The sequence below is a fragment of the Brassica napus genome, chromosome C2, assembly GCF_020379485.1.
Source record: "Brassica napus cultivar Da-Ae chromosome C2, Da-Ae, whole genome shotgun sequence".
Lineage (NCBI taxonomy): Eukaryota > Viridiplantae > Streptophyta > Magnoliopsida > Brassicales > Brassicaceae > Brassica > Brassica napus.
Genome location: NC_063445.1, coordinates 13,158,656 through 13,184,926, shown reverse-complemented (window position 1 = coordinate 13,184,926; position 26,271 = coordinate 13,158,656). Strand labels below are relative to the sequence as shown.

The window sequence follows — 26,271 nt, the reverse complement described above, 5'->3', positions numbered from 1 at the left end:
GTGACATGGTGTATAGCAGTGCGGAAGAATTTACAAGCAAGGGGATTCAAGGGGAAATTTGATGTGCAAGATGTGGAGCTCATGAGGAATCGATAAATCATGTGTTTTTTGAATGTCCTCCAGCTATCCAGGTTTGGGCTCTCTCGAATATACCATCAAATCCAACCATTTTTCCAACAAGTGCCCTCTTCACAAACATGGATCATCTATTTTGGATAGCCATTCCGCAGATGGAGGATCACCAGTTTGCTTGGATACTTTGGTACATCTGGAAAGCTAGGAATAATAAAGTTTTCAGTAATTTGGACATGGATCCATGGATACGCTTAAACTGGCAGAAACGGAATCGACACTGTGGGCTGAAGCACAAGTATTACATGATCAGAGAACAGCTCCACAAATAAATATGACATTACCGTCAATTCCAGGAAGATGGTGTTTTACGGATGGCTCGTGGAAAGAGGGTTCTAATTTTTCAGGACAAGGTTGGCTCAGTACTTTGGAAGGTTTTGATGGATTGTTGGGGGCAAGGAATGTAAGGGCTAATCTCTCGCCTCTTCATGCAGAGATGGAAGCGTTACTATGGGCAATGGAATGCATGAGGAATTTACGTCAATTTCAGGTTACGTTTGCAATGGATTGTTGTCAATTGGTGAAGATGGCTTCGGAACCAGAGAAGTGGCTAGCTTTTGCAAGTTATTTGGAAGACATCAAGATCCTGAAAGAGTGGTTCACCCGATCAGAGCTTATCTATGTACCACGGACACAAAACTCAAAGGCGGATAGTCTAGCACGCAGTGCTAGGAAGCAACCGTGTTTTGTCGTTCACATGGATGCAGATCACCTGGTTTGGTTTACAGAGTCAATATAAGTCTGTATAGTTGATGACAAAAAAAAAAGAATAAATGTACTGTTATTCAAATATGATTTTAAGATATCACTAGATTTCGACCAGCGCAACCGCGCCGGTTTTTGTGTTCATTTATTTTTATATAAACATTTTGTTTTCAATTCTAAATTAGTATATATTATAATATATATGTGTCTATCAATTTTTAAAGCATAATAAGTTTACGGTATATTTTTTCATTGAATATATTGTTTCAAACTTTCACATGTATTTGTATCTTCTTCTATATATATATTTTTGTATTATTATTTCATTATTAAAATCGTAACTATATATATAAAAGATTAGTAAAATATTGTTTTATTGTCATATTCAAAGATATTGTAACATTTCATAAATTTACAATTTTTTTAGAAAATTAAACTTTTCGCTTCATAGATTTATATTATCGAGTAAATGAATAAACATTTAGTTTTTGTTTAATTTTTAAAATAAACTATATAATTTAAAATTTGTTTTCATTGGTTTAAGATAGTAAATATTAATCATTGTTAGATAATATGATTTTTGTTATTTAAAAAAATATCTTTATAATTTTAAAAGTTAACATCGACAAATATTTAAATAATTAACATATGGTGGTATAGTATTACAGCATTAAATTATATCTATTTAATTTATATTATCTATAAATCTAATGATCATCTATTGTTTAAATCCAACTATAGATAGCCCAATAAAAATTTCTGGTAGGCCCAAAATTTAAATGATAAGATTAGAGATTAAATGTAACGTGACTTTTTAGAAATAAGTCTATTAGGTCCTTTTTTAATATATACTAGGTAATAACCCGCACCTTACGCGGAATGTGATTATTAGTTTCGTTATTTGTTTAATAAGGAGACATTAATCTGTTTAATCTGGATATCTGTTCGGTTTTAGATTGTTTTTTTTAGTTTTTAATCTCCTAAAATATAACTATCATTTTAAATCAATATTTATTTGGTTTGTTCGGTTAAAATGTTTGATGTTTTTGTTTTTTTTTGCTGTGATAATCAAAAATTACTATTATTTGTTTGTTTTCATGTTATGAATCTTAGATAGTCGTGATGTCGAACCAATGGTTTCGTATTATAGTTTCTAAACGGATAATAGTTAAAAAAGAAAAAAAAATTATCAAGACAAATCATTTTACTACAATTTGGTCGATAGTGAAAGAAGCATTAAGAAAAATAATATTTTAACTTCTAAAAAAATTAGATATTTTAGTTGTGGTAAATACTTAGTTTTAAGGTGCTCACGTCAATGTGCATATGTATGTATATGTAAAAGTATATAAAGATGGTTGATAAATATATAAAGATACTGTTAATTAATATTAAATGACATTTTTTTTTCAAAATAATACATGAAAAATAAAATTCTTAAAATGAAATTATTTAAAAACAATAATATTGTAAAATTTATATAAACTATAATATATAACTTATATATAATTTTTTAAATATATGTATATATATATATATATATATATATATATATATGCATATAACGAATCAAATTGGATATCCGTTCCTATAAATATTGATATTTGTGATTTACGTTTTTTTTACGGATACTGCTGTCACGACCTAACTTCTCCACTCCACCAACTCCACCCATTAACACATCTATTAAATCCACCTTCTCCACTATGTCACCTGCAATCAAAAGAAAAAAAAAATCAGAGAGAAGGGAAGAGTAGATAAGAGAAGGGAAGAGAAAAGAAGAGAGGGGGAGGTGAGAAGAAGGATTTGGAGAGGTTGAGGTCGTCACCGGAGTTCGTTATAGCCTCTGCACCCCGTGACCGTGTTGAACTCGTCACCACCGTTAATCGCAGGTAACCACCGCGAAAATCCCATGATTTAAGTTCAGTTTCGGTTCCGTTTAGTAAATCGCCCATAACTTCCTAACCGTTGAGAATTTCGTGCCTTCAAGACCATCATCGTGTTCCTCTCGTCAAGACGAAGCCATAGACACCAACCGCGCCGCGATTGGAGCCCGGACGAGCCCTCACGCGCCTCCAGAAGATCGCCCTGCGCGCGCGCGTGAAACGCACGCGCCGCCACCGCCACCGCAGCTCCGCCGTCCTCCGCCGTCGCCGCCGGCCAACTTTCCGGTAAGACGCCGCCGCAGCTCCGCCGCCACCGCCGGTGACCGACACCGGTGACTCGGTCAACTCGGCCGAGTCAACTCGGTTGACTCGGTTAACCGGTTGGTTAGCTGGTTTAAATTGATTTCAATTCGGTTAGATTAAACCGGTCGGTTAAAATCAATTGGAAATCGGTTAGGATAAACCGGATTAATTAGTTAATTAAATAATTAATTAAATAATTGATCTTTGACCAGCGGGTTGACTTTCCCGTAAATACCCGTTTTAAACCGTTCGAAAGGCGTTCTGACTCGGAATTTCGATCTGATTTTAGATTTGGAGTCCATTTGAGCAGTTGGAGTTCATAGATACCACTCCTCTTTCTTGCTAAGGTGAGTGTCTATTCCGAACTTCTCGTTCACGGCTTAGGATTCCGAATAAATATAATTTATTTCTAATATGTTCTGTCTGCTTGAATCGAGTCTGACATTGCTTGTTTAGTTATTAGGTTCTTTGCTTAAACCGGAACTAGGGTGGTAGATGGTTCAACAATGATTGATTCACTTGATATAATTCTTAGTTATGGATATGTTTGGGGCGGCTACAGGAAGGTGTTCCTGTATGTCAGATTGTTTGTAAGGGTACGGCCAGATTCAGTCGACCGTCTGGACCGTATTCTGGAGAGGTCGATAAATCGCCTAAGGGCGGTGTTACCGAGCACTTAGGTCGGCGTGTTTCATTTGGCCTGTTAGTGGGCAGCGAGTGTACACCTCGCTAGGACCATTGTTTATTGCTTGGGTACTTTAGGTACCGTGTTTGACATGTATTAGATTTAAATTATAATTATTCGAAATGTTATGTCCGTGTTCCCGGACTTCGGGATAGCATCCCATACCTCACTGAGCGATTCCCCTGTCGCTCACCCCTCACTCTTCCCCTTTTCAGGTGAGACAAACAAGTATGTGATATTTGGACGGACTTGGTGCTACTGGACTTTTCTTTCGGATTTTATTTGGGCATGGGTGAGAGTTGTCGGGTTTATGGGCTTTTATATTACGGGATATTGTTGGTGGCCCGTCGTCCTTAGTGTCAGGGAGACGGATGTCACATTGTTGTATGATGACGCGTCGGGGTTGACACGCTGTCCTCCATATAGGAGGTGACGGATGTCACAACTGCATTTTAGTATTTGATTTACTTCGTAGAGTAACGACTAAAATTAGCTCATTAAACTTAATAATTTTAAAATATCAACATGGTTGTTATTAATTCCTTTTAAAACAAATTTATGTTATTGATATCCACTGAAAAATCGAGTCACTCAAAATGCGACACTCTCCTAAATGTATTTTATAAATTTACGAGACGTGGACCGACTTTAGTGTCAGGACGTAGAAAAAGAGGACAATAGGCCATTGATTATTTTTAATGTAAATAAATAAACAAACAAATTGATATTGGGCCTTTACGTCGACATACTATTAACAGAAGTTTCGTTGACAAGCTTCTCTCACAGAGAAAGATCAAGCCGACATAAAATATCGTTATTTTCAATTTTGAGTGAGAGGACAATCTACCATTTTCCGAATTAATATCATGCCGACATCGAGAAAAAGGAAAAGAAAAAAGATCAATCATATTAATCGAACATATACAATACACTCAAGTTAAGAGAGCAAAAGTCACACACGTGGCAACACGGAACTGGACGCATCACGCGTAGAGGTTAGTTCAGTCATAACTTTACAAGTGTTCGTTCTCTCTCATTGTCTCTATAAAACCCTCTTCTGATTTTCTCAGAGAAAGAAACGAAAACAATACACAGAACACAGAAAAGAGTTTTGGTTAGTTCACTAAGAAAAGCTTTGGAAAATGGATTTGACACGTCCTTCTTCTGGTCATGATCAAACAGAGGATCCGACCCAGATTCACCATCCAGGTATACAAACACTAGATTCTAGTTTCAGAAACATTGGGGTATTCATCTCCCTGATTGATTGTGATTCGAATACAGAGGAAGAAGAGCATCACGAGAGTCGAGCATCTAAAATGTTGGGGAAAGTAAAGGCAAAAGCTAAGAAGCTCAAGAACAGGCTTACTAATCATGGCATTGATGGCAACGAGCAAGACCACGATGTGGTGGATGAAGAAGAAGAAGATGATGAATCTGACGAGGCAGAGTCAGAGAAGCATGTCGCACCAGGTTTTAAATCTTTGTAACCTATCCCTTAAATATTACTACATGATCAACCGGTTATGTTGTTGTTACATCAACGTTTTTTTTTATATCTCTGTAATAACGCACAGTAAATGAAGTTTCCAATGTGAGAGGCTATAGAACGAGCCAACCTGAGTCATTGACTCATCCCGGAGAAAATAATGTTCCGGCGCCGGAGGAGATCATTCCTTCAGAGACGAAGGATTCAACTGATTACACCGGAACCGTCCCCGAACCATCACGAGATGCTGCTTACGAACACGAGGCACCGCTTTATCCTGTGAGAACGTCAGATGTGTCGGAGAGGGAAGAGAGCAGAGAGACTCATCACGCGCCACTGAACACTCCCGTCTCTCTGCTCTCTGGAACAGAGGACGTGACTACTCCCGGTGGAGATGGGTTGCTCGGTGGTCAACGGGAAGTCAACACCGATATGCCCAAAAGATTCGAGGACGATCTGAGTGGTGAATCTACTTATCAGTCAAAGATTCCGTATCACACCCAACAAGGTAACAACTTTGAATGAAACTGAGGATCTGTGTGTGTGTAAGTGTGTTCAGGGTTTTATGAATCTGTAACCATTTGTTTGTTGTGGTTAATGTAGGGAGTGGGGAAGCTGGAGAAGATGATCATAAGAAGTCAGGACTAGGAACTGAGCTGGCGTCCGAATCTGTAACCGTTTTTGGCGGGAAAGAAGAAACTGGGCCGAGGGATGATTTTGGGGAGAAAAGCCATGACTTTGATGAGAAGATCGAAACAAGAATCGGGAACGATTGTGGAAAGCCAGGAACTGAGCTGAGTGAAGATTTTCCGGGGAAGGGCCATGAATTTGAACAGGCGATCGGATCTGGAATCGGGGAGGATAACGGCGCTGGAAAACAAGGAACTGAGCGGAGGGAAGATTTTTTGGGGAAAAGCTATGAGTTTGATCATGAGATTGAATCTGCATTCGGCAAAGATTCACCCACCAGACTTCCCGGAGACGAAATTTTTCCGACAAGAAATGATGATATGAAAGTCGAGATTGGGTCGGGAAGAGGCTTGCCGACAGAAACTGATGATCACTTCTCACCAGAATTCTCTGGTCCGAAAGAGAGAGATGATTTCGATTCGCAGGCTGAGCAGACAAGATACGAGGCGGCAGAGGTAAAACCCACCACCTACTCAGAGATGATTGGTTCAAGTACAGGTTACTCCAGCGACATCGCAGGTGGGCAACACGAGAGTCCCATGAGTGTCGAGACAGTTGCTGATAAGTTTACTACTGACGACGAAAATGTCAAAGAAACTGCATCACCTGTGACGGAGAAACTGCCTTTCTCTGGCGGTGGACGTGAGGCGGATGAGACAGAACGAGGGGAAGACAAATTTGTGCCGAGTGGAGATCATCTAGAGGAGAAGCTGGCACCTGAAGAAGAAGACAAAGCGTTTTCTGATATGGTCGCCGAGAAACTTAATCTTGGAGAAGAGAAGCAGACAAAGATAAAGGAGGAAGTAGCCGTGGAGAAGATCCCTTCCGACAAGTTACCGGAGGAGATAGAAGGAGGTGAGGCCGTTCAAGAGGAAGGGAAAGGAGGAATAGTGGGGACGATTAAAGGGGTGTACAATTATTGGCTCGGTGGTACGGAGGAGGGGAAGCCGAAATCTCCAAATTCAGTTGAAGAGTCATCACAACCACTTAGCCCCTCCGTTGGTAAAACTTACTCGTCCTTGACTACTTGATAATGCTTTTGAATAAGGTTTTGGTGTGTTTATGTTCCTTGTGGCTTAATGTTTTGTTGCACATGTAGGGACTAAAGGATTTTCTGATTCCGGTGAAAGCGGGTTGGGAGAGACAGGCGGTACCGCCGGAGCTGTGGCAGTGCAGAAACAACTTTGAGAATCTGGGAACTGAGATTTGGGGTTTGCTAGTACTAAATGATGTTTGTGTTGGTGTCTGTCTTTGTGTTGTCACTTGGATGTATTTTGATATGATGTAATCCTTATTTGTGTGTTAAAAGGATTAAATATATGCTTGGAATAAGTTCTTCCTTACATGAGTATAGCTTTTAAAATACAAAACAACACCAGATAGTCTTGTGTAAGGTATTTTTGTAAGATTTAAAATTGTTAAAATACAACGGATAAGTTGAAATGCATATGCGATGAATTTTTTATATGAACGTGAAAATGCGTAGTAAAATGGAAAAGCCAAATATTTTGCACAGCTTTGTACTGAGCATTTGCGAGAAACGACAAAGTTCGAAACAATAATTGAAGCTGCACTCTCACTCTCTTGATTTCTCCATATCCCGAGTATCACATATGACATAACCATCAAAATAAGCCTTTTAATAAGTTTTACCAAATGAATTACGAGGAAATCATACATCCAAAACCAATAAACTATTGGCAAAGTACTAATTCTATTAATACTTTTTAATTGTAAAAGTGAATTAAAATACTGGATTAAGATACTCGAAAATTAACGTGCTCCATTGCAAGTCTTTTTTTTAAAGGTTTTTTTAAAATTTTTTTTTTTAATTAAACACCAATTTTTTTTATTAAACTTAATTTTTTTCTTAAAACATAGTACAAGCTAACTCTATATTCAAGCTCTTAGATTGAAAAACTTACAAAAGAACCAAGCACAAGGGGATTCACAGCATTTGGAGTTTTCACGACTTTGAGTTTGTTATCTGCGTCTGAAAGAAGAGGGATAACAAGAGTAAGGAATAAGATAATAATAATTATCAAAACATGCAGAGACTAATCTTGCATACCTCTTTAAGAAGTGGTTCTCTATCTATGCAAGACTTAAATTTTACTAGCATACTGAAAAGAGGCAATGCATCCCTCTGCAACCTGTATCAGTACATCAAATTTGTTTAGGTAACAGCAAAAGAAAGGCTAGAGCCGTTGATGAAGAAGAAGAGGAAATTGTCTCAGCCACCGTACCGCCAAACGCAGACGCAAATTCCTGCCGCTGTAACCGCAACGCGAACGCTGCATCACTATCTTGATCCAACCTCACGCCTCTCCTCCTTCTCTCTTCAGACACAAGTAACCTCGAGATATCCTCTCTCTGCAACCTAGCTTGAAACGCCGTATCTCTGTTCCTGCTTCTTACCTTCTGATTAGAGTCTCTAGGGCTTGGCGTTTCCTTGGTTAGGAAGTTAGCAGAAGCAGCAGCTCTCTGTGCTTCCACTTCTTTAGGGAACATAAGCTGAATTGTGTTCCAAAGAACTGTATTAACCGTGCAGTATTTGCCATTTCTGCATAGTTAAACACCATTGTTAGATAAAGTTCGAAGCTTTAAATCTCATTAACTTACAAAAGACAACAAGTCAGTACCAAATTGACCGCACAATGACAACTATGTGGTGTTTGTTGTGTAGTAAGATGTACATGTGTCCACAAGTTGTAGTACTTGGTTCATAACAAATCTCAAGACAAATCTGCAGAATCACAAAGCAAAGTTTCAATTTTAAGAACACTAATCAAGGAATAATGATGAAAAAGTATCAAGACTCAGATTCGTACTGCACAAGACAACTCGTCTCGAAGCTTATCAATGCAAGGAAGCGCAACAGAAGTTGTGTTCTTCTCCTCTGGCAAGATCTTCTCATCCTTCTCTGCTCTCTTCTCTTCTTTTGTTTCTGATTTTGTCTCCTTGTTCTTTTTCTTCTTCTTCTCTGCAGATCTTTCCTCTGAAACCAAAACAGAGCACAAAAAAATTCAATCTTTATCTCTAATTTAATGGATCTTAATGTTTCCAGAATAGCATCAATAATGGCAAGTACATTCCCGTAACATATCTGCCGAGCAAACAAAAAAAGGCTAATGCTTTTAATCTCAAATTCAAAAGTAAGAAACAATATCAAAATCCAAACTTTAACCGATTAACAGAACCAAAAAGAGGTATTTCGATACTTGATAGACGGCGGCGATTCCGGTGGTGGTAGTTTCGGAATCAAACCGAATCAGTCGAGAAAGAGAGAGACTGAGACATCGCGTTATGACGCGTGTCCCGTAAGGGACGTCTTTTGTAGCGCTTAATTAAGCTGACGTCTCTTGTATTGTTAGATTTTTTTTAAAAAAAAAAACTTAGAGCAACATAATTGGTGGGATGAAGAGAGAAAAAGAGAGTCTTTTGTTTTGTTTTGTTTTGTTTTTTTTTTCTGGTTGTTGGAGAATAAGGGACAACCCTTAATTAGAGGCTTTTCCCTTCTCTTTCTTCCTCGGTTCCCACCCTCCTCCTCTAAGGGATGCCTTAAGGGACTCCCAATAATGGTGCCCTTAAGACACGGGGCTTAGCACCCTCGATAATGATGCTCTAAGCAAAGGGAACTGAAAAGTACGTTAATCTGAGAGACATTCAAAATCCCACACAGCCTAGTAAGTTATTGATAAAGTACTCAACAAAAGGAAATGAATAGTAAGTAACCTAAAAGTGACCCCTTTAAGATCTCTGAAAGTTAAATATATACTTCAGTTTCATTAGTGGATGAAAAAAATATTTTATACTATTTCATCAAACTTTTTTTTTTGAAACACTCAAAATAAACCTGTAAAATTTATTAAAATAAGTTGAACCACTAGTGATTGACAAGAAATTTTATCAGACTAAAGATCATGTTTAATGGAGAGTTCTTAGGGTGGAGTTCTTAGCGGAATATAAGAAATTGTCTCTTAACTTTTAACTAAAAAAACTAAGAACCGGCTCTGACAGGAGGAAAAACATCCAGAAACCGAAACTAAGAACCGGCTACATAGATTCGCGAGTTTCACCTTTGGATCATTTAAATGTCTCTAGTTTCTCCTCCTGTAAATCCAAAACCGAAACATCTTCAGTTAGAATTTTGATTTAGTCTCATACCACTCAAAACCAACACCCACCAAAAACTTTGAATATTTGGTACTTTACGGTTAAATCGAATTTTAATATGGAAAACCAGAAGACCGTTATCAAACCGTAGCTCAATTAACAATAAAAAAAGAAGAAGAACAAGTAAGAGCATGAATATCGCGGTCTCTAAGCCGCGTATTTAGGTGTTTTAGGATTAAAAAAAAAGAAAAATGTGTTAATTATTTAGAAACGTCGCTTAATTAAGCGAAAGAAGAAACAGTTTTATAGGACACGCGTCACAAATGCACCGTTCTCTCTCTCTTGATGGATCATCTTCTCTCTTTGTCTCCCGAATCCTCGACGACATCGAAACTCTCTGGTGATCTCTCCTCGGCGCTGATCTCTCCTCGACGGTATCTCTCATCGACGGAATAAGCTGGCGTCTCTCTCGGTCGAATCGTCCACTCTGTCGGTCTCCTCGGCGACTCTGCTTCTTTCTCGGTCTCGTCGACGAGTCGGCGTCTCTCTTGTGATCCTCGATGGCTCTGCTTTGCTGTCGGTCTCGCCGACGATTCACACTCCTGTCTCGCGATCCTTGATGACTCCGCCTCTCTCTTGGTCTTGTCGACGCCTCCACGTCTCTCTAGCGATCCTCGATGACTCGGCTTCTCTCTCTTGGTCTCCTCGATGACTTCACGTGTCTTTCACAGTCGTCGAAGCTCTCCGGCCCATGGCTAGTGTCGAGGAAATCATCAAATCGAAAGGTAAAACTATGTATTTGTCCTTTTATGTCTCAGCTCGTGATTGTACATATGATGATGTCTCTTGTGTTTGTTTAAGTCTGTGTCTTTGTTTATTATGTTGATTCTGTCTCTTATGTTGGTTGTGTCACTTGAGAAATTTATGTCTGGTGATTTAAAGATCGATCATCACTGATTCTTTTTTATCTGTCTCTTTGTCTTTGTTTCTTTAGATGGACGGATGAAGCTACATGAAGATACTTGAAGGTTCGTCAAAGCAGAGGTCTACAATTGGCGTACAGGTAAAACAATAATCTTTGCTCTCGTAAATTGATTGCTAGTTTGAAAAAAGCTTTGGTTAGGTGTGATTAATGGTTAGATAAAAACTGATTACTGTCTGCAATATATTGAATGTCAATCTTGTTTCTCTGCAATATATTCATTGTGAATCTGGCTGGTTGTCTGAGGTGTGATTAATGAGTAGATAGAAAGATGTTTAAGTCTGATTAATGAGTTAGGTGAATGTCAACTCGAATGGTTGTAAATTAAACCTTCTCTCTTGTATAAACCACTCCTTCTTCTCTTCTTCTCTTCCATCTATCAACTACGGCTTCTTCTCTTCTTTTTATCTTCTCTTCAACTACGGCTTCTTCTCTTCTTCTCTTCCTTTAGACAAAATCAGATATGGATTCCAATCCATATAGGAATTTAAATTTTGTTGATCTTCTTTAAAGTCAACAAGATAGTTCTGGTTTTGAATCTTCTGCTCTTCCAGTATTCGGCAGTCAAGCTACTGAAGGATGCAACTTCGAAGAGAGCAGTCCTACAGAGCGTAAAGAAAGAAGGAGTTGGAGTCCAATAGAGGATGTCGTGCTCATCAGCTCGTGGCTGAACACAAGCAAAGATCCCGTTGTTGGGAATGAGCAGAGGTCAGTTTCATTCTGGAAAAGAATTGCAGCTTACTTCAACGCCAGTCCTAAGCTTGTTGGATGTGAAAAGAGAGAGTCGTCTCAGTGCAAGCAAAGATGGCACAAGATCAATGACATTGTCTGCAAGTTTTGTGGAGCGTTTGAGGCTACTACCAGGGAGAGAAGTAGTGGGCAAAATGAGAATGATGTTCTCAAACTTGCCCACAAAATCTTCTTTAGCAACCACAAAAAGAAGTTCACCTTAGAGCATGCATGGAAGGAATTGTGCAATGACCAGAAGTGGTCTGAGCTATCTACTGCAAAAAATGATGGAAGTTCGAAGAAGAGGAAGGTTGACGACGCTTCACAGTCAGAGAGCTCTCAAGCAATTGAAACCGATGATGAAAGAACCAACCGTCCCCGTGGCGTTAAGGCATCAAAAGCCGGTGGGAAGAAGGCAATGGTTGATGGCAAGGAGGTTGCTAAGTTTCAGACGATGTGGACAATCAAGAAGCAGGATTTGGAGATAAAGGAAATGCTTCCAAGATGAAGCTACTGGACAGACTCCTTGGAAAACAAGAACCGCTACAAGATTATGAGGAAGCACTGAAGCAGAAACTCATAACTGAGTTGATGTCTAATTATTTAAGTGTGAGTGTCGTTTTAGTGTTAAGTGTCAAGTCTTCGCAGTGTGAAAATGTTCTGTGATGTGTCGTTGCTTTTGTTGTATTCAACAACTAAAAGATGATTTGGTTGACCATGTATGGCTTTGATTTGGACGTGAAGAAGACAACAATTGAACTCAGATGCTTCTTTCAAATTATTATCGTTTATTTTACTAATCTTCGTTTTTATGTTTTTTAAAAAAAAATTATGTTTCAAATGTTATCTTTTAATATGTTTTATTTAATAAAAATTTTAAGTTTAATAAAAAAAGTTTAATAATTTTTTTTTAAGAACCCTTAATTAATAACTTTGCATTAGACTAATTAAATTTATGGATTTATTAGCTTTATCTCTTAATACACTTTTTCTACTAAAATGCATTAAAAATTAAGAAGAATCCCTTATATGGGTATTTGCAATAGTCATGCTATAAGGGACCCACAAAATCACCTAAAAAGGTGAAACTCGCGAATCTATTGCTAGGTGGGGCTTCTCTTAAGCAAAGATCGCATGAACCTCTTTAATATCATTTTTCGGCTTCACATCGCAGAACAAATTTCAGTTTCCCTAAAAACATTTCTGCAACGCAATTCAATTCCCTTCTTCGATCCAAAATAATTTCACAAAATAAAATCGGAGAAAATGGGCGTGGCTCAGGCGATGGAAGCCCTAACGGAGCGAGCAGGTCTGATGAAGGAGTCTCTACAGAAAAGCCAAACCATCACCGACAACATGGTCGGTATCCTCGGCTCTTTCGACCACCGTCTCTCCGCTCTTGAGACCGCCATGCGTCCCACTCAGGTCTTTTTTTTCATGGTCTCTTGACATTATCCTAGGTTGTCGGATTTGAGATCTGATCAATTGTTGTTGGAAATTGATATTATTAGGTTTTGGATTATGCGAGATTAATGACACCATAATTTGGCTAATTTTATTTTGAGTTTATGGACTTTGCGCATGTTGTTGTGTAGATAAGAACGCATTCAATAAGGAGAGCTCATGAGAATATAGACAAGGCATTGAAACAAGCTGAGCTTATATTGGATCAATTTGATCTCAGTAAAAAGGTTTTTTACTCTTTCTCTTAACCTTCTTATTTCGTTTGCTTGTGTTTCACGTAATTGGTTATTTTCCCCTAAAAGATGTTTCCTCTATTTCTTTTTTTATGTTTTAACATTTTCATCTTGTTGATGTTAACATTCTCCTTTCTCTGTCAATCACTGAAACTTTAATAGATAAAATATTGGTCATTTTTGTTTGTCAGGCTGAAGCTAAAATATTGAGAGGGCCACACGAGGATCTTGAAAGCTACCTAGAAGCAATTGATCAACTGAGAGGCACTATCAAATTTTTCAGCAACAACAAAATGTTTAAGAGTACTGCCACTGGAGTTATTGGTCATGCTCACAATTTGCTCTCTAAAGCTCTATCAAAGCTAGAGGATGAGTTCAGACAGATACTGCAGAACTACAGGTTTCGTCTTTGAATACACACGGATTTGTTTGTGCCTTCCTAACCGAAGCAAGGATTGTTTCCAACAGTTTTGACTTCTTTTTTTTTTCGAAATATTTTAGCAAGCCAATGGAGCCTGATCGCCTATTTGAATGTCTTCCAAGCAATCTTCGACCATCAACAGACGGCGAAGGTGGTGGCGGAAAGAGTCATGATCCGCATCAAAAAAGCTTAGAAAACGCTATTTTCACAGTCCCAACAGTCATTCCCCCGAGGGTTCTCCCTTTGCTTCATGATTTGGCCCAACAAATGGTTCAAGCTGGTCATCAGCAACAACTTTTCAAAACTTACAGGTCCATCTTACATTTTTTTTTCATTTTCTTTAATTATTCCAAATCAGAATTTATAAACAAAGATCATTCAAATGAATTTGTTATGAAAAAAACTAAGCTATTTGCTGCTTTTTTTGTACATAATTTATGTAACAATATCCATACTACTTTTTGTAATCTATTAGAGATACGCGTGCGGCAGTTTTGGAGCAGAGCCTAAAGAAGTTAGGTGTGGAGAGGCTTAGCAAGGATGATGTTCAGAGAATGCAATGGGAGGTCTTAGAGGCCAAGATTGGGAACTGGATTCATTACATGCGAATATCTGTAAAAAAAAAAAATATATATATATATATATATATCTTTTCTAGAAATGCCTTAATTAGATCCATTACTTGTTCCTTGTCTAACACGCATTTGCTTATGCTGCTGCCTGCCTTGATACAGGTGAAACTGTTATTTGCTGCGGAAAAGAAAATCTGCGACCAAATACTAGACGGTGTTGAGTCACTGAGAGACCAATGTTTTGGTGAAGTTACTGCAAATAGTGTAGCTATCCTTCTTAGTTTCGGGGAGGCTATCGCTAAAAGCAAGAGATCTCCCGAGAAACTGTTTGTTTTGTTAGATATGTATGAAATAATGAGAGAGCTAAAACCCGAGGTAACGTTTTAACTATCTCATTCCATCACTTATGTGTATTAATTAACGCACCTAATCTCTTTTCATTTTTTGTAGATTGAGTTGGTCTTTGGAAGCCAACCTTGTACCGAGATGAAAGACTCTGCGCTGAATCTGACGAAACGATTAGCTCAGACAGCACAAGAAACATTTGCTGATTTCGAAGAAGCGGTCGAGAAGGATGCTACTAAAACCGCGGTTATGGATGGAACCGTGCATCCGCTTACTAGCTACGTTATAAACTATGTCAAGTTCTTATTCGAGTGAGTAGCTTTTACTTATTTATACCAATTGAAATCGTCAAATCTTGTTGGATCTCTCAGTGACATTTTGAAATTTTGGAACAGTTACCAATCGACGTTGAGGCTGCTTTTTCAAGAGTTTGACAGCAAAGATCCTGATTCCGAGCTTGGAGCTGTAACAACAAGGATCATGCATGCTTTACAGAACAATTTGGATGGTAAATCAAAGCAGTACAAAGATGCAGCATTAACTCAACTCTTCTTAATGAACAATGTTCACTACATAGTGAGATCTGTCAGGAGGTTCTGTTTCTGCCTCTCCGGTTCAATAAATTTATACAGAACCAAAAGCCTAAAACATAAAGCCTGAAGTAGGTTTTTACATTTTCACAGGTCAGAAGCAAAGGATTTGTTGGGTGATGATTGGGTTCAAATACATAGAAGAATCGTACAGCAACACGCAAATCAGTATAAGAGAGTTTCATGGGCAAAGGTTTTTATGATGTTTGTTTCAGGTTTATGCTCTAAAATGCTTGAAGAGTGTTTTTCTGATTAGCCATTTCTTTTCCAGATTTTGCAGTGTCTAACGGTTCAGTCTAGTGGGAGTGGTCCGGTAGAGAACTCAAATATATCGAGAGCATCAGTGAAAGACAGATTCAAGACTTTCAATTCTCAGTTTGAAGAACTTCACCAAAGACAATGCCAATGGACTGTTCCGGACAGTGAATTGCGTGAATCTCTAAGGCTTGCTGTTGCGGAAGTTCTTTTGCCTGCGTTCAGATCATTTCTCAAACGTTTCGGGTACGTACCATTCAGAAAAACCTTTAAACAGATTTGGTTAAGATTAGGTTTGTGTGGTTTCTTGTTCTTGAAGAAAATGAAATAGATATTTGTGGTTTCGTGTTCAGCAAGAATAAAAATGTTGTTGCTTTGTTGGTGTTGTGTCACAGGCCCATGATAGAAAGTGGTAAGAACCCACAGAAGTACATAAGGTTCACTCCTGAAGATCTTGAGCGAATGCTTAACGAGTTCTTTGAAGGCAAGACTTGGAGTGAGCCCAAGAGATAAACATGTATTGATTGCTTGTTTCTATTCTTTTGTACATTCTTTTTTTTTTTTTTGTTCTTTTCTTCCAACATTATTTATTTATAATATTATGTATCTCTTTTTAAGATATTTTTGTTTTATTTATTTCTTATTGTAAAATTGATGAGGTCATCAAACAATTTGCTTTGTCAAATTTGTATATGTGGACTGAAATTACAACTGTAAAATTGACTTTTTGCAAGGAGTAACTTTGATTCAAGAACTTGAATTGAAACAGCTATCAATCGACTTTTATACTAGTTTCTCAAGAGTTTGACAAATTTGATGCTGATTTCTGAGCTGCAATTAGTGACGACGAGGATCCTGCAGGCGTAACAGAACAATTTGGATGGTAAATCCAGACAATGCAAAGATGCAGAATTAGCTTCAACTATTCTTAATGAACATTACATAGTGGGATCTGTCGGAACGTTCGGGATCTTCTTCACTCACTCGGTCAAACATTTTATCAAAACCAAAGTGTTAATATGTTACCATGAGGGGACTAACATTAGCACGTTTAACTTACTCGTTCATGATAACCCGCGCGGAGTGAGTTCTTGTAATAATGCTTGTTTATGAAATAGTTTTAATATTTTACAAAACTACAATCTTTATCGATTATAAAATGATGAATACAAATGTTGGTCTCTTAAATATATCATCGTTGTTGAAGAGTTAACGTATTACATCTCATTTTAATTATTTTTAAGATTTCATATGCACAAAAGAAAATTAAATTTTGCGGCTCACACAAATCACCAAAACCAAATAGGCAACATCGTTGTATAATGACGAAAGGAGATTAGGTTTTATGCTCTCGATTTGTTTACTATTGACTCTCCCTAAGTGACTTCATTTTCTACCTCTATAGAATTGTGTTTTCGTTCTCGTCTTTGTTTCATTGATATGAGTTAAGTTTCTTTTTTTTTTTTTAACTTTTTTTATGAATTCAGTGAATTAAGTGCCGATTAAAAAAAATAGACATATGTGAAAATTAGTTTCACTCCATATACATATCTAAAAATCAAAATTTTGAAAAAAAATCACGGGCAAACTATATTAACATGTTAGTGTTCAAATCTAATATATCAAGTTGTTATAGAATACAAATGCAAACTTGAAATATAAATGTTTGTCTAGTATATATTCACCAACTTGGTCTAAAAATCATCTAATTAGAACAACAAAACAAATTACTTATTTCACCAGTTCGGGTAATATCTGAATCCGAACAGGTAATATCCGAATCCGAATGGATATCCGAAGATAACCAAACATAAGTATACTTTTAACTCTATATTTCTAGTTTATTTCTCTTATTTTATTCAAAATATTTATATTAATGATTCTTATTGCTCAAAATTAGATAATATACATATATTTATGGACAAAATCATTTGCTACTTACTTAAAATACATATCAAGTTATTGTTTCTTGTATTAACAAAAGTTGCATCTAAAATTTTAAAACAACAACTAAAATTAGTGTATTCCTATTTTTAAAGTTTTACCTCCAAACCTATTAATAGTTTAATCTTTTAAAAATTAAAAAAACAGTTAAGTTAAAATATATTTTAAATACAAAAAACTTAAACAATGAAGAATTTATTTATTTTTTCTTCAAAATTTAAAAATTTCCGAACCCGACCCAAAATATCTGAACCCGAACATAAAATACTCGAACCCGACTCGAAGTGTAGAAATACCCGAACGGGTTCTATACCTTTATACTGAAATATCCGATACAAACTCGAACGTGTATCCGAACACCCACCCCTATGATATATGATCATTTGTATCTTGCTTGAACAAAAAATGGTTAAACCATTGATCACAAAAAATTTTAATGTGGGACTTTTACTATTTTTAGTAATTTATAGTCGTTTTTAAAAATTCAAAATATAACATATAAGAAAAAATCCAATTGTTTTATTATATGAATGTGATTGTTTAATTTTTTTTAATAGTATAAAATTAAACAAAAAAGAGAGAGGTTAGAATTTTTTTTAATCAAATATGTATTATTCATAATCTTTAACTGTCATATATATTAACCATATTAGGTAATTCTATAGATTTTATTTAAGGAAAGAAAAAATATTTTTTTTACACTATTAATTAATTTGATAGTTAGTTTAATAAAAAGCGTAATATATGTTTATGTGAACCAACTTATTTTTTTAACAATTCTAATAATCATTCTCGTGATGACACGTGGCTACGAAAACATTTTCAAATGCTTCAGGATTAATATAGAGGGGATGTCTTTATTAGTTAATAAGAATAAATTTTCAAAACTTAACCTGAGAGATTACGGTTAAGCGGTAACTTTTCTACCACATTTCTCAAGCGAAATGGTCCATTTTGTAGGTTCAAAGAAAATAATAAGTTCATTTCTTAGGTCTAAAGAATATAATATTTTGAGTAATGATAGTTCAAACACATCGAAGAATCGCGTAGAGCAAATCGGTACAAGAGAATTTCCTGGACAAATGGTTCGTCAATTTATCTGCTAAGAATGCATCAACATGTATAGGTATTCTGATCTATAGTTGGCTAAGAGTATATATTTTTCTCGATTAGCATTCTTTCTGCAGATTTTGCTATGTTTCCACGTCAGATCGAGTGTGAGAATTCATATATATTAAGAGAATCATACAAAGAAAAATTCAAGAATTTTAATTTTCATTATGAAGAGCTTTACCAGAGATAATGCCAATCGAAAAGTAATATATTTCCGACGTCCTCTTACCTGTCTTCAAAACGTTTTGGTGCACATAAAGTTAAAGAAACACTCTTAAAAGGCTAAAATTAGGTTGTGTAGTTTCTCGTACAAAAAAACTACTCAAATGCTTTTGCGTTCTTTCGGTTGCACATATTGTCGTAATTAACGTTGCACTGGAAAAGTAATATATTTTATTTTCCAACGAAAGTATGCAGCTATTACACGAGAAACTACATGGTTTTAGGCTTCTCTGAAGCCAAAGTATAAAACCCATGTCAGTTTAAAATGTAAACAAATAAAAAAAGCCAAGAAGAAGGAGAATGAATGAAACCAAGAAAGTTACATAACATGGAGAAGTTCTTTAATTTTGAATGATGATGATGGATCATTTATGGATATATGATAAGAAATCAGGCACATATGAATCTAGAGAGCTCGACTTTTGATGATGTCGAAACTCATCTCGCTCGGGTCTGTGGCTTGTAACTCCACCTGAATCCCATCCAACTCTCTCTTGAACCTGTCTTTTGAGCTCGCATACACCATCTTCATTCTTACCCTCGAAGAATCCGGTGACCTACCATATACATGCACTATTATGAATAAAATATCACATCGGAAGTTGGAAAGGATTTTAAATTAAATGAATATGTAATGGAAATATAATAATCTAATATGCATCATCCATTATTGTCCTTAATCTATGTAAGTTGCATCATCCATTATTGTCCTTAATCTATGTAAGTTCCACAACACCTAATCTAGTTATTTGTGCTATCGTCTTTGTTGTGTCACCAAACATATTCAAATCCACGTAGTGCTTGTTGTTAAGAGAGGAAGATGTTTTTTAACATGAAGTGCACGTGTTGCGTGAGGGTCAAGAAGTACCATGCTATGAAGAAGATCTTGCTTTTCTGGCAATTCTCAGCAGTGGTGAAGTCGAAGTCATAGACAGCGTAGCGGCACTCATTGGCAGGTAAGGAATTGGAGAAATCGTCGTAGTTCTCCTCAGGACTTCCAAGCTTCTCAACCACCACTTGTTGTCCGTCTATCCTGAATATTATGAACCTATAGTTTCTTTTCGCTTTTAGCTCCAAAAACTTCAACTTACATTCGTCTTCCACCGCCATTCCTGACGCTGCGTTCGCCTTTCCAATTCATAGTATATGGATAAACCGTAATCCAAGATTGTAAATGGGACAATAAACCAATATGATCTTATGTGAACGCAAATAAATAAAAGCATAACAAGAAACAATATTCATATCTATAACACAACTTCATTACAAAGAGAAAGGAGACAAAAGAGAATGAGAGAACAAACCATTGCGTTTGGTTGATGGAGGTAAACCTAAGACAACAATGATGTTAGAGATATGTGACTTCTTGTTTTGTTCTTGTCCTCTTTTGTTGGAAAGATCTCTTAATTTGATTTGAAGTGGCTAATCTGAGACTAACTCGGACAACCATTAATGCTTCTCCTCTTTTAACATCAAACCACACCTTTTCTTCAACTCTATCCTTCAAATTCGCATTACCATCCTTTATTACAGGACAACTGCTCTACTCTAATTTTAGCATATTTACATCCTTATCCATCCAACTTGAGGACTATGTCTACCGTTTGGTTGACAAAACGATTTGCGGTTTAAACCATTTGGTTCTTCGTTGATTTGATCGGTTTAGAGATTATCTGAAACAGAACTGGGTGTGGTTTCATTACATAACATTGTTCTGAATGTTTAAATAGCTATGAACTTGTCCTTAAATGACTCTAAGAGGCAGATAGAGAACAAAAAAAAAAAAATTCTTTCCTACAAAATTGACAGATCCTCTCGTATTATCCTAAGAAATTAACAACCTTTGGACCTAGTTTCTTTTTGGGGTGATCTTCTGCTCTGGATCATCAGGTGTAGTGTAATATCATCATCATAGCTCTTGATCTTCTTGCTGCTTTTAGGCTCTTCATAGAATCGTCCTCAAGCTCGTCTCCACTGAACTTAGTGAATGTCCCTCTTGGTGTAGCATCAAATCCTGTGCTTCCATGCGGGAGATAACGTTAGTTTTTTTATAAGAATAAGAGCCATTGCATTTACTGCTGTCTCTCTAATAACTTGACAGACAGTTCAATTGAAAGAGAAAATACATTGAGTACGAGTGAATTAGAAGCTCAAGAAGTGAAAGAAAATGTTACTTGAACGCTTTGTTGGGGCTGAATCTCTGTTTAGTTATTCAGGGCAGTCTTTGACGAGATGGACTACACCCCCACACACTTTACAACACCCACCCTGCAAAAGAAAACATGTTGAAACTCATTCTATACGAAGGGACAAGAAAAATATCAAAACAAGATTTGAGCATTGTACCATTGGGTAAACTCCATTCTTGTTTTGTGGGCATTTCTTGCTTATGTCCCCATGTTATTTACATATGAAACAACTTGCCAAATATAATCTTCAGTGATGTTAACTTATTAAAAAGTGAAGTATGTAGGTCTAAGGTCTCTTGGTGAATATCTCTCCAGGAATTGTGAAAGATATTCCCCACAATAAATGAATCTATGTGTAACGACTGTGATCCGGCTTTTCTTTAAACTGGTATTGGTTTAATTCAAATTAAATTAATCTATATATAATAGCAAACTCAAATTTTGTACTCGCTGACATCATCTTTTTTTTGTAGGAAAAAAAATTTCAATGCAATGGTTAGAATTTTCTTTTATTTATGATCTAAAAGACATAAAACAATTTTGCTGATGTCATCAAGAAAATTATATTTGATAACTCTTCCTTGAACAATTATCTATTTAAACAACATATATCCCTTAACAACCAAACAAAACATCCTTTGACAAACAAAAAATTGAAGAGTTACAATCTGACGGTCATATTTGTTTGTTTTACTATCTAATGGTCCTAAAATTACCTTGGTTTAATTGTTTTATGTCTTGTCGCAACTCTTCTCTTAAGAGTTTCCTTCTCAAACAACACATACCTTGAATAGCCCTCAATATACTTTTCAGGATCTATAAATTGAAGTTTTTACAGCAGAAACATTTTTTAAAAAATATACTTGGTTCCTTTTAGTATTCATCGTCTATCTCATTTTCTATGCTTTAGTCTTCATTAAGGTATGTTTTATTGGTCTTTCTTATAATCTTTATTATTGAAGTTTTATTTAGGTCATGTTAATATATTGTATAACGGTTGCATAAAGTGTACAAGTAGCAAATAATTTTAAATTAAGGTAGGTATATTATAATGAGCACGTAAAACATCTTTCTTCTTCTTTCTTCTTCTCTTCCGTCGAAGTCACAGCCTCTTTATTGACTTTTATTGACTCGTTGTGTATTGTAATCAATACGGCGAGGTTTGTCACTGGATTTTGATGTCTTTGAAAAGTAGAGAAAGTCTGAAAAGAGATTTCTGGAACACCTTACCCGGTGAAGAATATGACGCCTCAGGTTGGTTGTCACTCCCCCACGTCTCCATCTTTCGGATCCATGCATTACGAATGCTTTCGATGGCACGGCTGTTTCCTCTGGTAGTGGTGACTGATCACTGATGACGACAATGGTGGCTCCTCATTTAACTGCATCAAAGTCGAGAGATGAAGAGAGGGAAGGAGAGAGTGATGATCACAATAGTTTAACAATGGCAACTTGCGACTGTTCATTATTACCAAAGTACTATCGATATACATATATATATATATATATATACATAATTGCGTAAGATAAAAATGGTTTTAGTAACTACACGTTTATTTGGAAAAAGTTCAGATGGGTATCACCCATATAACTCATTCGAAATTTTTTTCTAGAATAGAAACTGTCAAAATAAATCTGAAAATATGACTGTGGGATATGTAAATCTGGAAATAGATCTCATTCAAAAATTTACCCATAGAAAACATATTCACCAAAGTACTATACATATACATATTTCTATATATAATAGCAAAACACCAAACGATTGTGATATTTGTAACAAGAAGTAAATATTATTTTTTAAAATGAGTAAAAATATGACTTTTTGTTGTGAATGAAGGGTTTAGATCGTAGGTTTCTAAAATGTGCATGCATCATAAATTTTATGTTTGAATCCAAAATCGAGGAAAATACGTTTGGTTTGATGGGCGAACTAAAATGTATTTGCAAAATTAAACCTGAAAAAATTAAATGATTTGCATCCGGTATTGGTTTTTGGTGACAACAATTGGGCTCCTTCTTTAACCGCATTAAAGTTGAGAGATGAAGAGAGGGAAGGAGAGAGTGATGATCAGAATAGTTTAACAATGACACTTGCAACAGTTGATGACTGAATAATGGTGGCTGGATTTTTAGAGGATATGTATATGTATAAAGATATATATATAGGTGACACGTTTAGGATAGGGGAAATGAGTGTGTTTAGGATTAAGAATAAGATTATTTAATGAAATCATACGTAATTGTTTAACATGGGTCAATGGGTTTTCGAAGGCCAAGTGGAGAATCGAAAGAAAGAAAGAAAGATTGTATATGTAACACCCCCGAACCGTTCTAGGTATAGGTTAAACCACCGGTCAACAATCAAACAAGAACATGACCGACGGGCCGACCGTCTACCAAGGATCGGGAGCGCTACATGACGGGTTAACGGCCGATCCGGCCAAGGTAACGAAAAGTGCAATTCGTAACTAGGCCAGTCCGCCCGCTAACACGTCCCGTCAGACCAAAGCCTAAGGCTTCTCAACCCGTACCCCAATCTGACGTTGTGTTAGCTTGGACAAGCTAATATCAGAAACAACAAGGCATTTACACAAAACATCGCTTTATTTATCTTATATAATATCTGGTTTTCAACACACAAAATATTACACAAGTAGTGGCATGCCAAGAAAGCGAAAATACATACTTATAGTCTGAAAGCGTCTTAAGCAAAAAGATGCAAATCTACACCAGCCAGCCTAGCCTCCCGCGACCTCTACAAGCTCGCTACTGGTCACCTGAAACAACAACGAGTGAGAAGTGAGTAATCTAGCATTACTCAGCGAGTTACAATCCCCAACTAACAAATTTAACCCCTCGCTATCCCACCCCAAACAATCTAAAGCGAGAAGTTCACCTAACAACACAATTCAATAACAATAAGCAATATCAGAAATACGCAGCAGTAAACGATAGCAAGATAACTAGCATTATGCTAATTACAAGCTCATCACCAAACTCAAACTCGACTTAAACCAGCGTTCAATAACCCGAAACACGATATAATATAACAAACTCGGGCCCTGGTGACGTTATGTTCCTCGTTCACTATCGGAAATATCCTATCTTCCTACCACGAAGGCCAGAAGAAGGAACTTTCAACCGACCGCGGCCCACAGTCCTTCGGGTCACCGCGCGACAGCCCACAGTCCTTCGGGTCACTGCCACATTACACCGTCGTGTAATCACTCAGCCATAGGCCATGACCCCGTCTATCTGAGTCTTCCCGATCCAGCGAATAAGGGGTTTCCTTGAACCCGCCGGGTACGAGGTCTGAAGGAACACTAACTCACCCCAATATGCCTAGCAATGTGGGTTACACAAATGATGTCGGCCAATATATGATTAATACTAAACCCGGTAAAAATAACACAAGGTTCCTAGTATTAATCGCAAATTAACACAACCAATCATATTCCAGAATACCTAACTATCCACAACTTAGCGATATCATCTAAGCATTCCGCATTCGCTAACTAACCAATCAACCTAACCATTAGCATGCTACTACGGTTCTCAAACAATAACAAGCATGCCATCAACTCAATCAACATAACTTCAATTATTCAAACCGCTACTCAGTTAGACCCGGCCTCCTGCCATGATCCAACTTCCAAGTAACGGGACCCTGCATGAAACCAACTCAGCAATCAATCGATTATAACTCACAGTTTTTGGTTGACCGTGGCCTTGACCCCAAACCCGACTTATGCGATCCGAACCCTTTCTCGACCTTCTCAAGTAGAACCACGTCCAGACTGGTCTTGAACTGGTCTCCACTATATCTGATCTTCCTTCACTTGAACAGAACCTTCTCCAGGTGCTGACTCAAAATCGGCAGAGTAACTGTTCTCGAAAACAGCCTAAATCGCTCGAAAACTATCGAAACTCGATCTTTCTTTCTTTGCTTTCTCTCTCACGTTTTGAACTGAATTTCAAGTGTTCTGAATGTGTTCAAATGAGAGGGGATCGTGGGCTATTTATAGGAAACAGCAACCAATCAGAAACAAGCCGTGTGGTAGCCCGTGTGTCGCTTCGCGAGGCTCCGGACGCATGCGCGGCGACACCTCGTGCTCCACATGGCTGGCTGCATGTTTCAGTCTCATGCAGGATGACACACCCACATCCAGATGGCCAGCTGCATGACTGAAGTGCATGCAGGTCGACACACCATCTCACACATGGCTGGCCGCATGCTTCGGTTGCATGTACTGCAACACCTCCTGCTTCCCTTGACACACACACTGCCAGGAGCTTTCCACCACATCCTGAACACACACACATCTAGCCACCTCGAGCTTCTCGGTCAATTGTCCGATATCGGCCTTCCAGTGAATTTTTTCGTCCCGCGATCATTCCCAATATTTTTTGACGCCCGTTCTGATGATCTGATTATTTTTAATAAGCTACAAATGAATTTTGAATTGATGGAAAATATTTCCCGAGTTTCCGGCTTCTTCGAAAAATTCCATAATACTGAAATTAGGGTTTTTCGCCCAATTTCCTGTCTTCTTGTTGTGCTTCCAAAAGTGTCATGCTTAAACGTCCTTTGAGTAAATATACCACATTGTCTAACAATTGTCTAGTGGGATACTTGACTCATGGTTCAGACAAAAACAATTTGATCGTCCGCGACTAGACCACCTAAAAGATACTCGACCATTCTCTTTTTTTTTTTAATGGGTTTCTACATTCTCCCCCCCCCTTAACAGAATTCGTCCTCGAATTCTAAGGTTCTGAGGGGCCTCCTTCTTCCATCACAGCATCCTCTCGGAAGAACTCAGGGTGATCGGTTTTAAATCGCGCTTCATCTTCCAAAGTAACATGAATCCTGTTTTGTCTTCCCCAGAACACTTGTACTTGAGTAATCTCACGATTCTTCAGCTTCTGAATACGCCATTCTCCCAATCTGATTGGTCCTTCCGGATACGTAAGGTTTGTCCTCAACTCCTCTAGACTCTCGGGTTCAACAGTACTTGGATCCCGTATATGTTTCCGAAGCATGGAAACATGAAATACAGGATGTAGACGCATATCCTCTGGCAGATCCAAACGGAAAGCTACCTCACCAACTTTCCCGATGATCTTGTACAGACCAATGAACCTGACCGCAAGTTTCCCGAACTTTCCAAATCTATCCTTCCCTTTATGTGCAGTAACTTTC

At 37.3% G+C, this 26,271-nt stretch overlaps 4 protein-coding genes and 1 long non-coding RNA gene across 5 annotated transcripts; 3 read left to right on the top strand and 2 right to left on the bottom strand.

Annotated features, from left to right (window-relative positions):
• The first annotated feature begins 4,775 nt into the window (after nucleotides 1-4,775).
• Nucleotides 4,776-7,233, top strand: LOC106380969 (low-temperature-induced 65 kDa protein-like). The gene is made up of 5 exons (XM_013820820.3): nucleotides 4,776-4,920; nucleotides 4,996-5,184; nucleotides 5,289-5,708; nucleotides 5,804-6,892; nucleotides 6,990-7,233. The coding sequence occupies exons 1-5, from the start codon at nucleotides 4,854-4,856 to the stop codon at nucleotides 7,076-7,078; spliced, it is 1,854 nt and encodes a 617-aa protein (XP_013676274.2). The 5' UTR covers nucleotides 4,776-4,853; the 3' UTR covers nucleotides 7,079-7,233.
• Nucleotides 7,150-9,210, bottom strand: LOC106417907. Its single transcript, XR_007319344.1, has 2 exons — nucleotides 8,722-9,210; nucleotides 7,150-8,636 (listed from the first exon to the last, which is right to left on the bottom strand). It is a non-coding gene; the product is annotated as an uncharacterized LOC106417907 (long non-coding RNA).
• A 1,547-nt stretch (nucleotides 9,211-10,757) lies between these two features.
• LOC111207973 (glutathione S-transferase T3-like) lies at nucleotides 10,758-12,225 on the top strand. The gene is made up of 2 exons (XM_048748758.1): nucleotides 10,758-10,791; nucleotides 11,543-12,225. The coding sequence occupies exons 1-2, from the start codon at nucleotides 10,758-10,760 to the stop codon at nucleotides 12,223-12,225; spliced, it is 717 nt and encodes a 238-aa protein (XP_048604715.1).
• Nucleotides 12,226-12,822: 597 nt separating this feature from the next.
• LOC106416766 (exocyst complex component EXO70A1) lies at nucleotides 12,823-16,212 on the top strand. The gene is made up of 11 exons (XM_022696008.2): nucleotides 12,823-13,142; nucleotides 13,313-13,408; nucleotides 13,606-13,814; nucleotides 13,916-14,146; nucleotides 14,311-14,449; nucleotides 14,570-14,782; nucleotides 14,858-15,063; nucleotides 15,148-15,345; nucleotides 15,436-15,535; nucleotides 15,614-15,843; nucleotides 15,993-16,212. The coding sequence occupies exons 1-11, from the start codon at nucleotides 12,984-12,986 to the stop codon at nucleotides 16,108-16,110; spliced, it is 1,899 nt and encodes a 632-aa protein (XP_022551729.1). The 5' UTR covers nucleotides 12,823-12,983; the 3' UTR covers nucleotides 16,111-16,212.
• A 2,817-nt stretch (nucleotides 16,213-19,029) lies between these two features.
• On the bottom strand, nucleotides 19,030-20,334 carry LOC106379301 (actin-depolymerizing factor 12). Its single transcript, XM_013819297.3, has 3 exons — nucleotides 20,181-20,334; nucleotides 19,745-20,004; nucleotides 19,030-19,433 (listed from the first exon to the last, which is right to left on the bottom strand). Exons 1-3 carry the CDS (start codon nucleotides 20,181-20,183, stop codon nucleotides 19,283-19,285), a joined length of 414 nt encoding a protein of 137 aa, XP_013674751.1. The 5' UTR covers nucleotides 20,184-20,334; the 3' UTR covers nucleotides 19,030-19,282.
• Between the last annotated feature and the right edge of the window lie 5,937 nt (nucleotides 20,335-26,271).

Bases quoted from the DNA above. Each gene is read 5' to 3' on its own strand.
- LOC106380969 (XM_013820820.3), top strand. From the start codon at position 4,854: ATGGATTTGACACGTCCTTCTTCTGGTCATGATCAAACAGAGGATCCG. The intron at 4,921-4,995 runs GTATACAAACAC...ATTCGAATACAG, and splicing joins GACCCAGATTCACCATCCAG to AGGAAGAAGAGCATCACGAG. The intron at 5,709-5,803 runs GTAACAACTTTG...TGGTTAATGTAG, and splicing joins TCCGTATCACACCCAACAAG to GGAGTGGGGAAGCTGGAGAA.
- LOC111207973 (XM_048748758.1), top strand. From the start codon at position 10,758: ATGGCTAGTGTCGAGGAAATCATCAAATCGAAAG. The intron at 10,792-11,542 runs GTAAAACTATGT...CTGCTCTTCCAG, and splicing joins GGAAATCATCAAATCGAAAG to TATTCGGCAGTCAAGCTACT.
- LOC106416766 (XM_022696008.2), top strand. From the start codon at position 12,984: ATGGGCGTGGCTCAGGCGATGGAAGCCCTAACGGAGCGAGCAGGTCTG. The intron at 13,815-13,915 runs GTTTCGTCTTTG...GAAATATTTTAG, and splicing joins CAGATACTGCAGAACTACAG to CAAGCCAATGGAGCCTGATC. The intron at 15,064-15,147 runs GTGAGTAGCTTT...ATTTTGGAACAG, and splicing joins TATGTCAAGTTCTTATTCGA to TTACCAATCGACGTTGAGGC.
- LOC106379301 (XM_013819297.3), bottom strand. The intron at 19,434-19,744 runs GTACTTCTTGAC...TGTATATGGTAG, and splicing joins AAGATCTTCTTCATAGCATG to GTCACCGGATTCTTCGAGGG.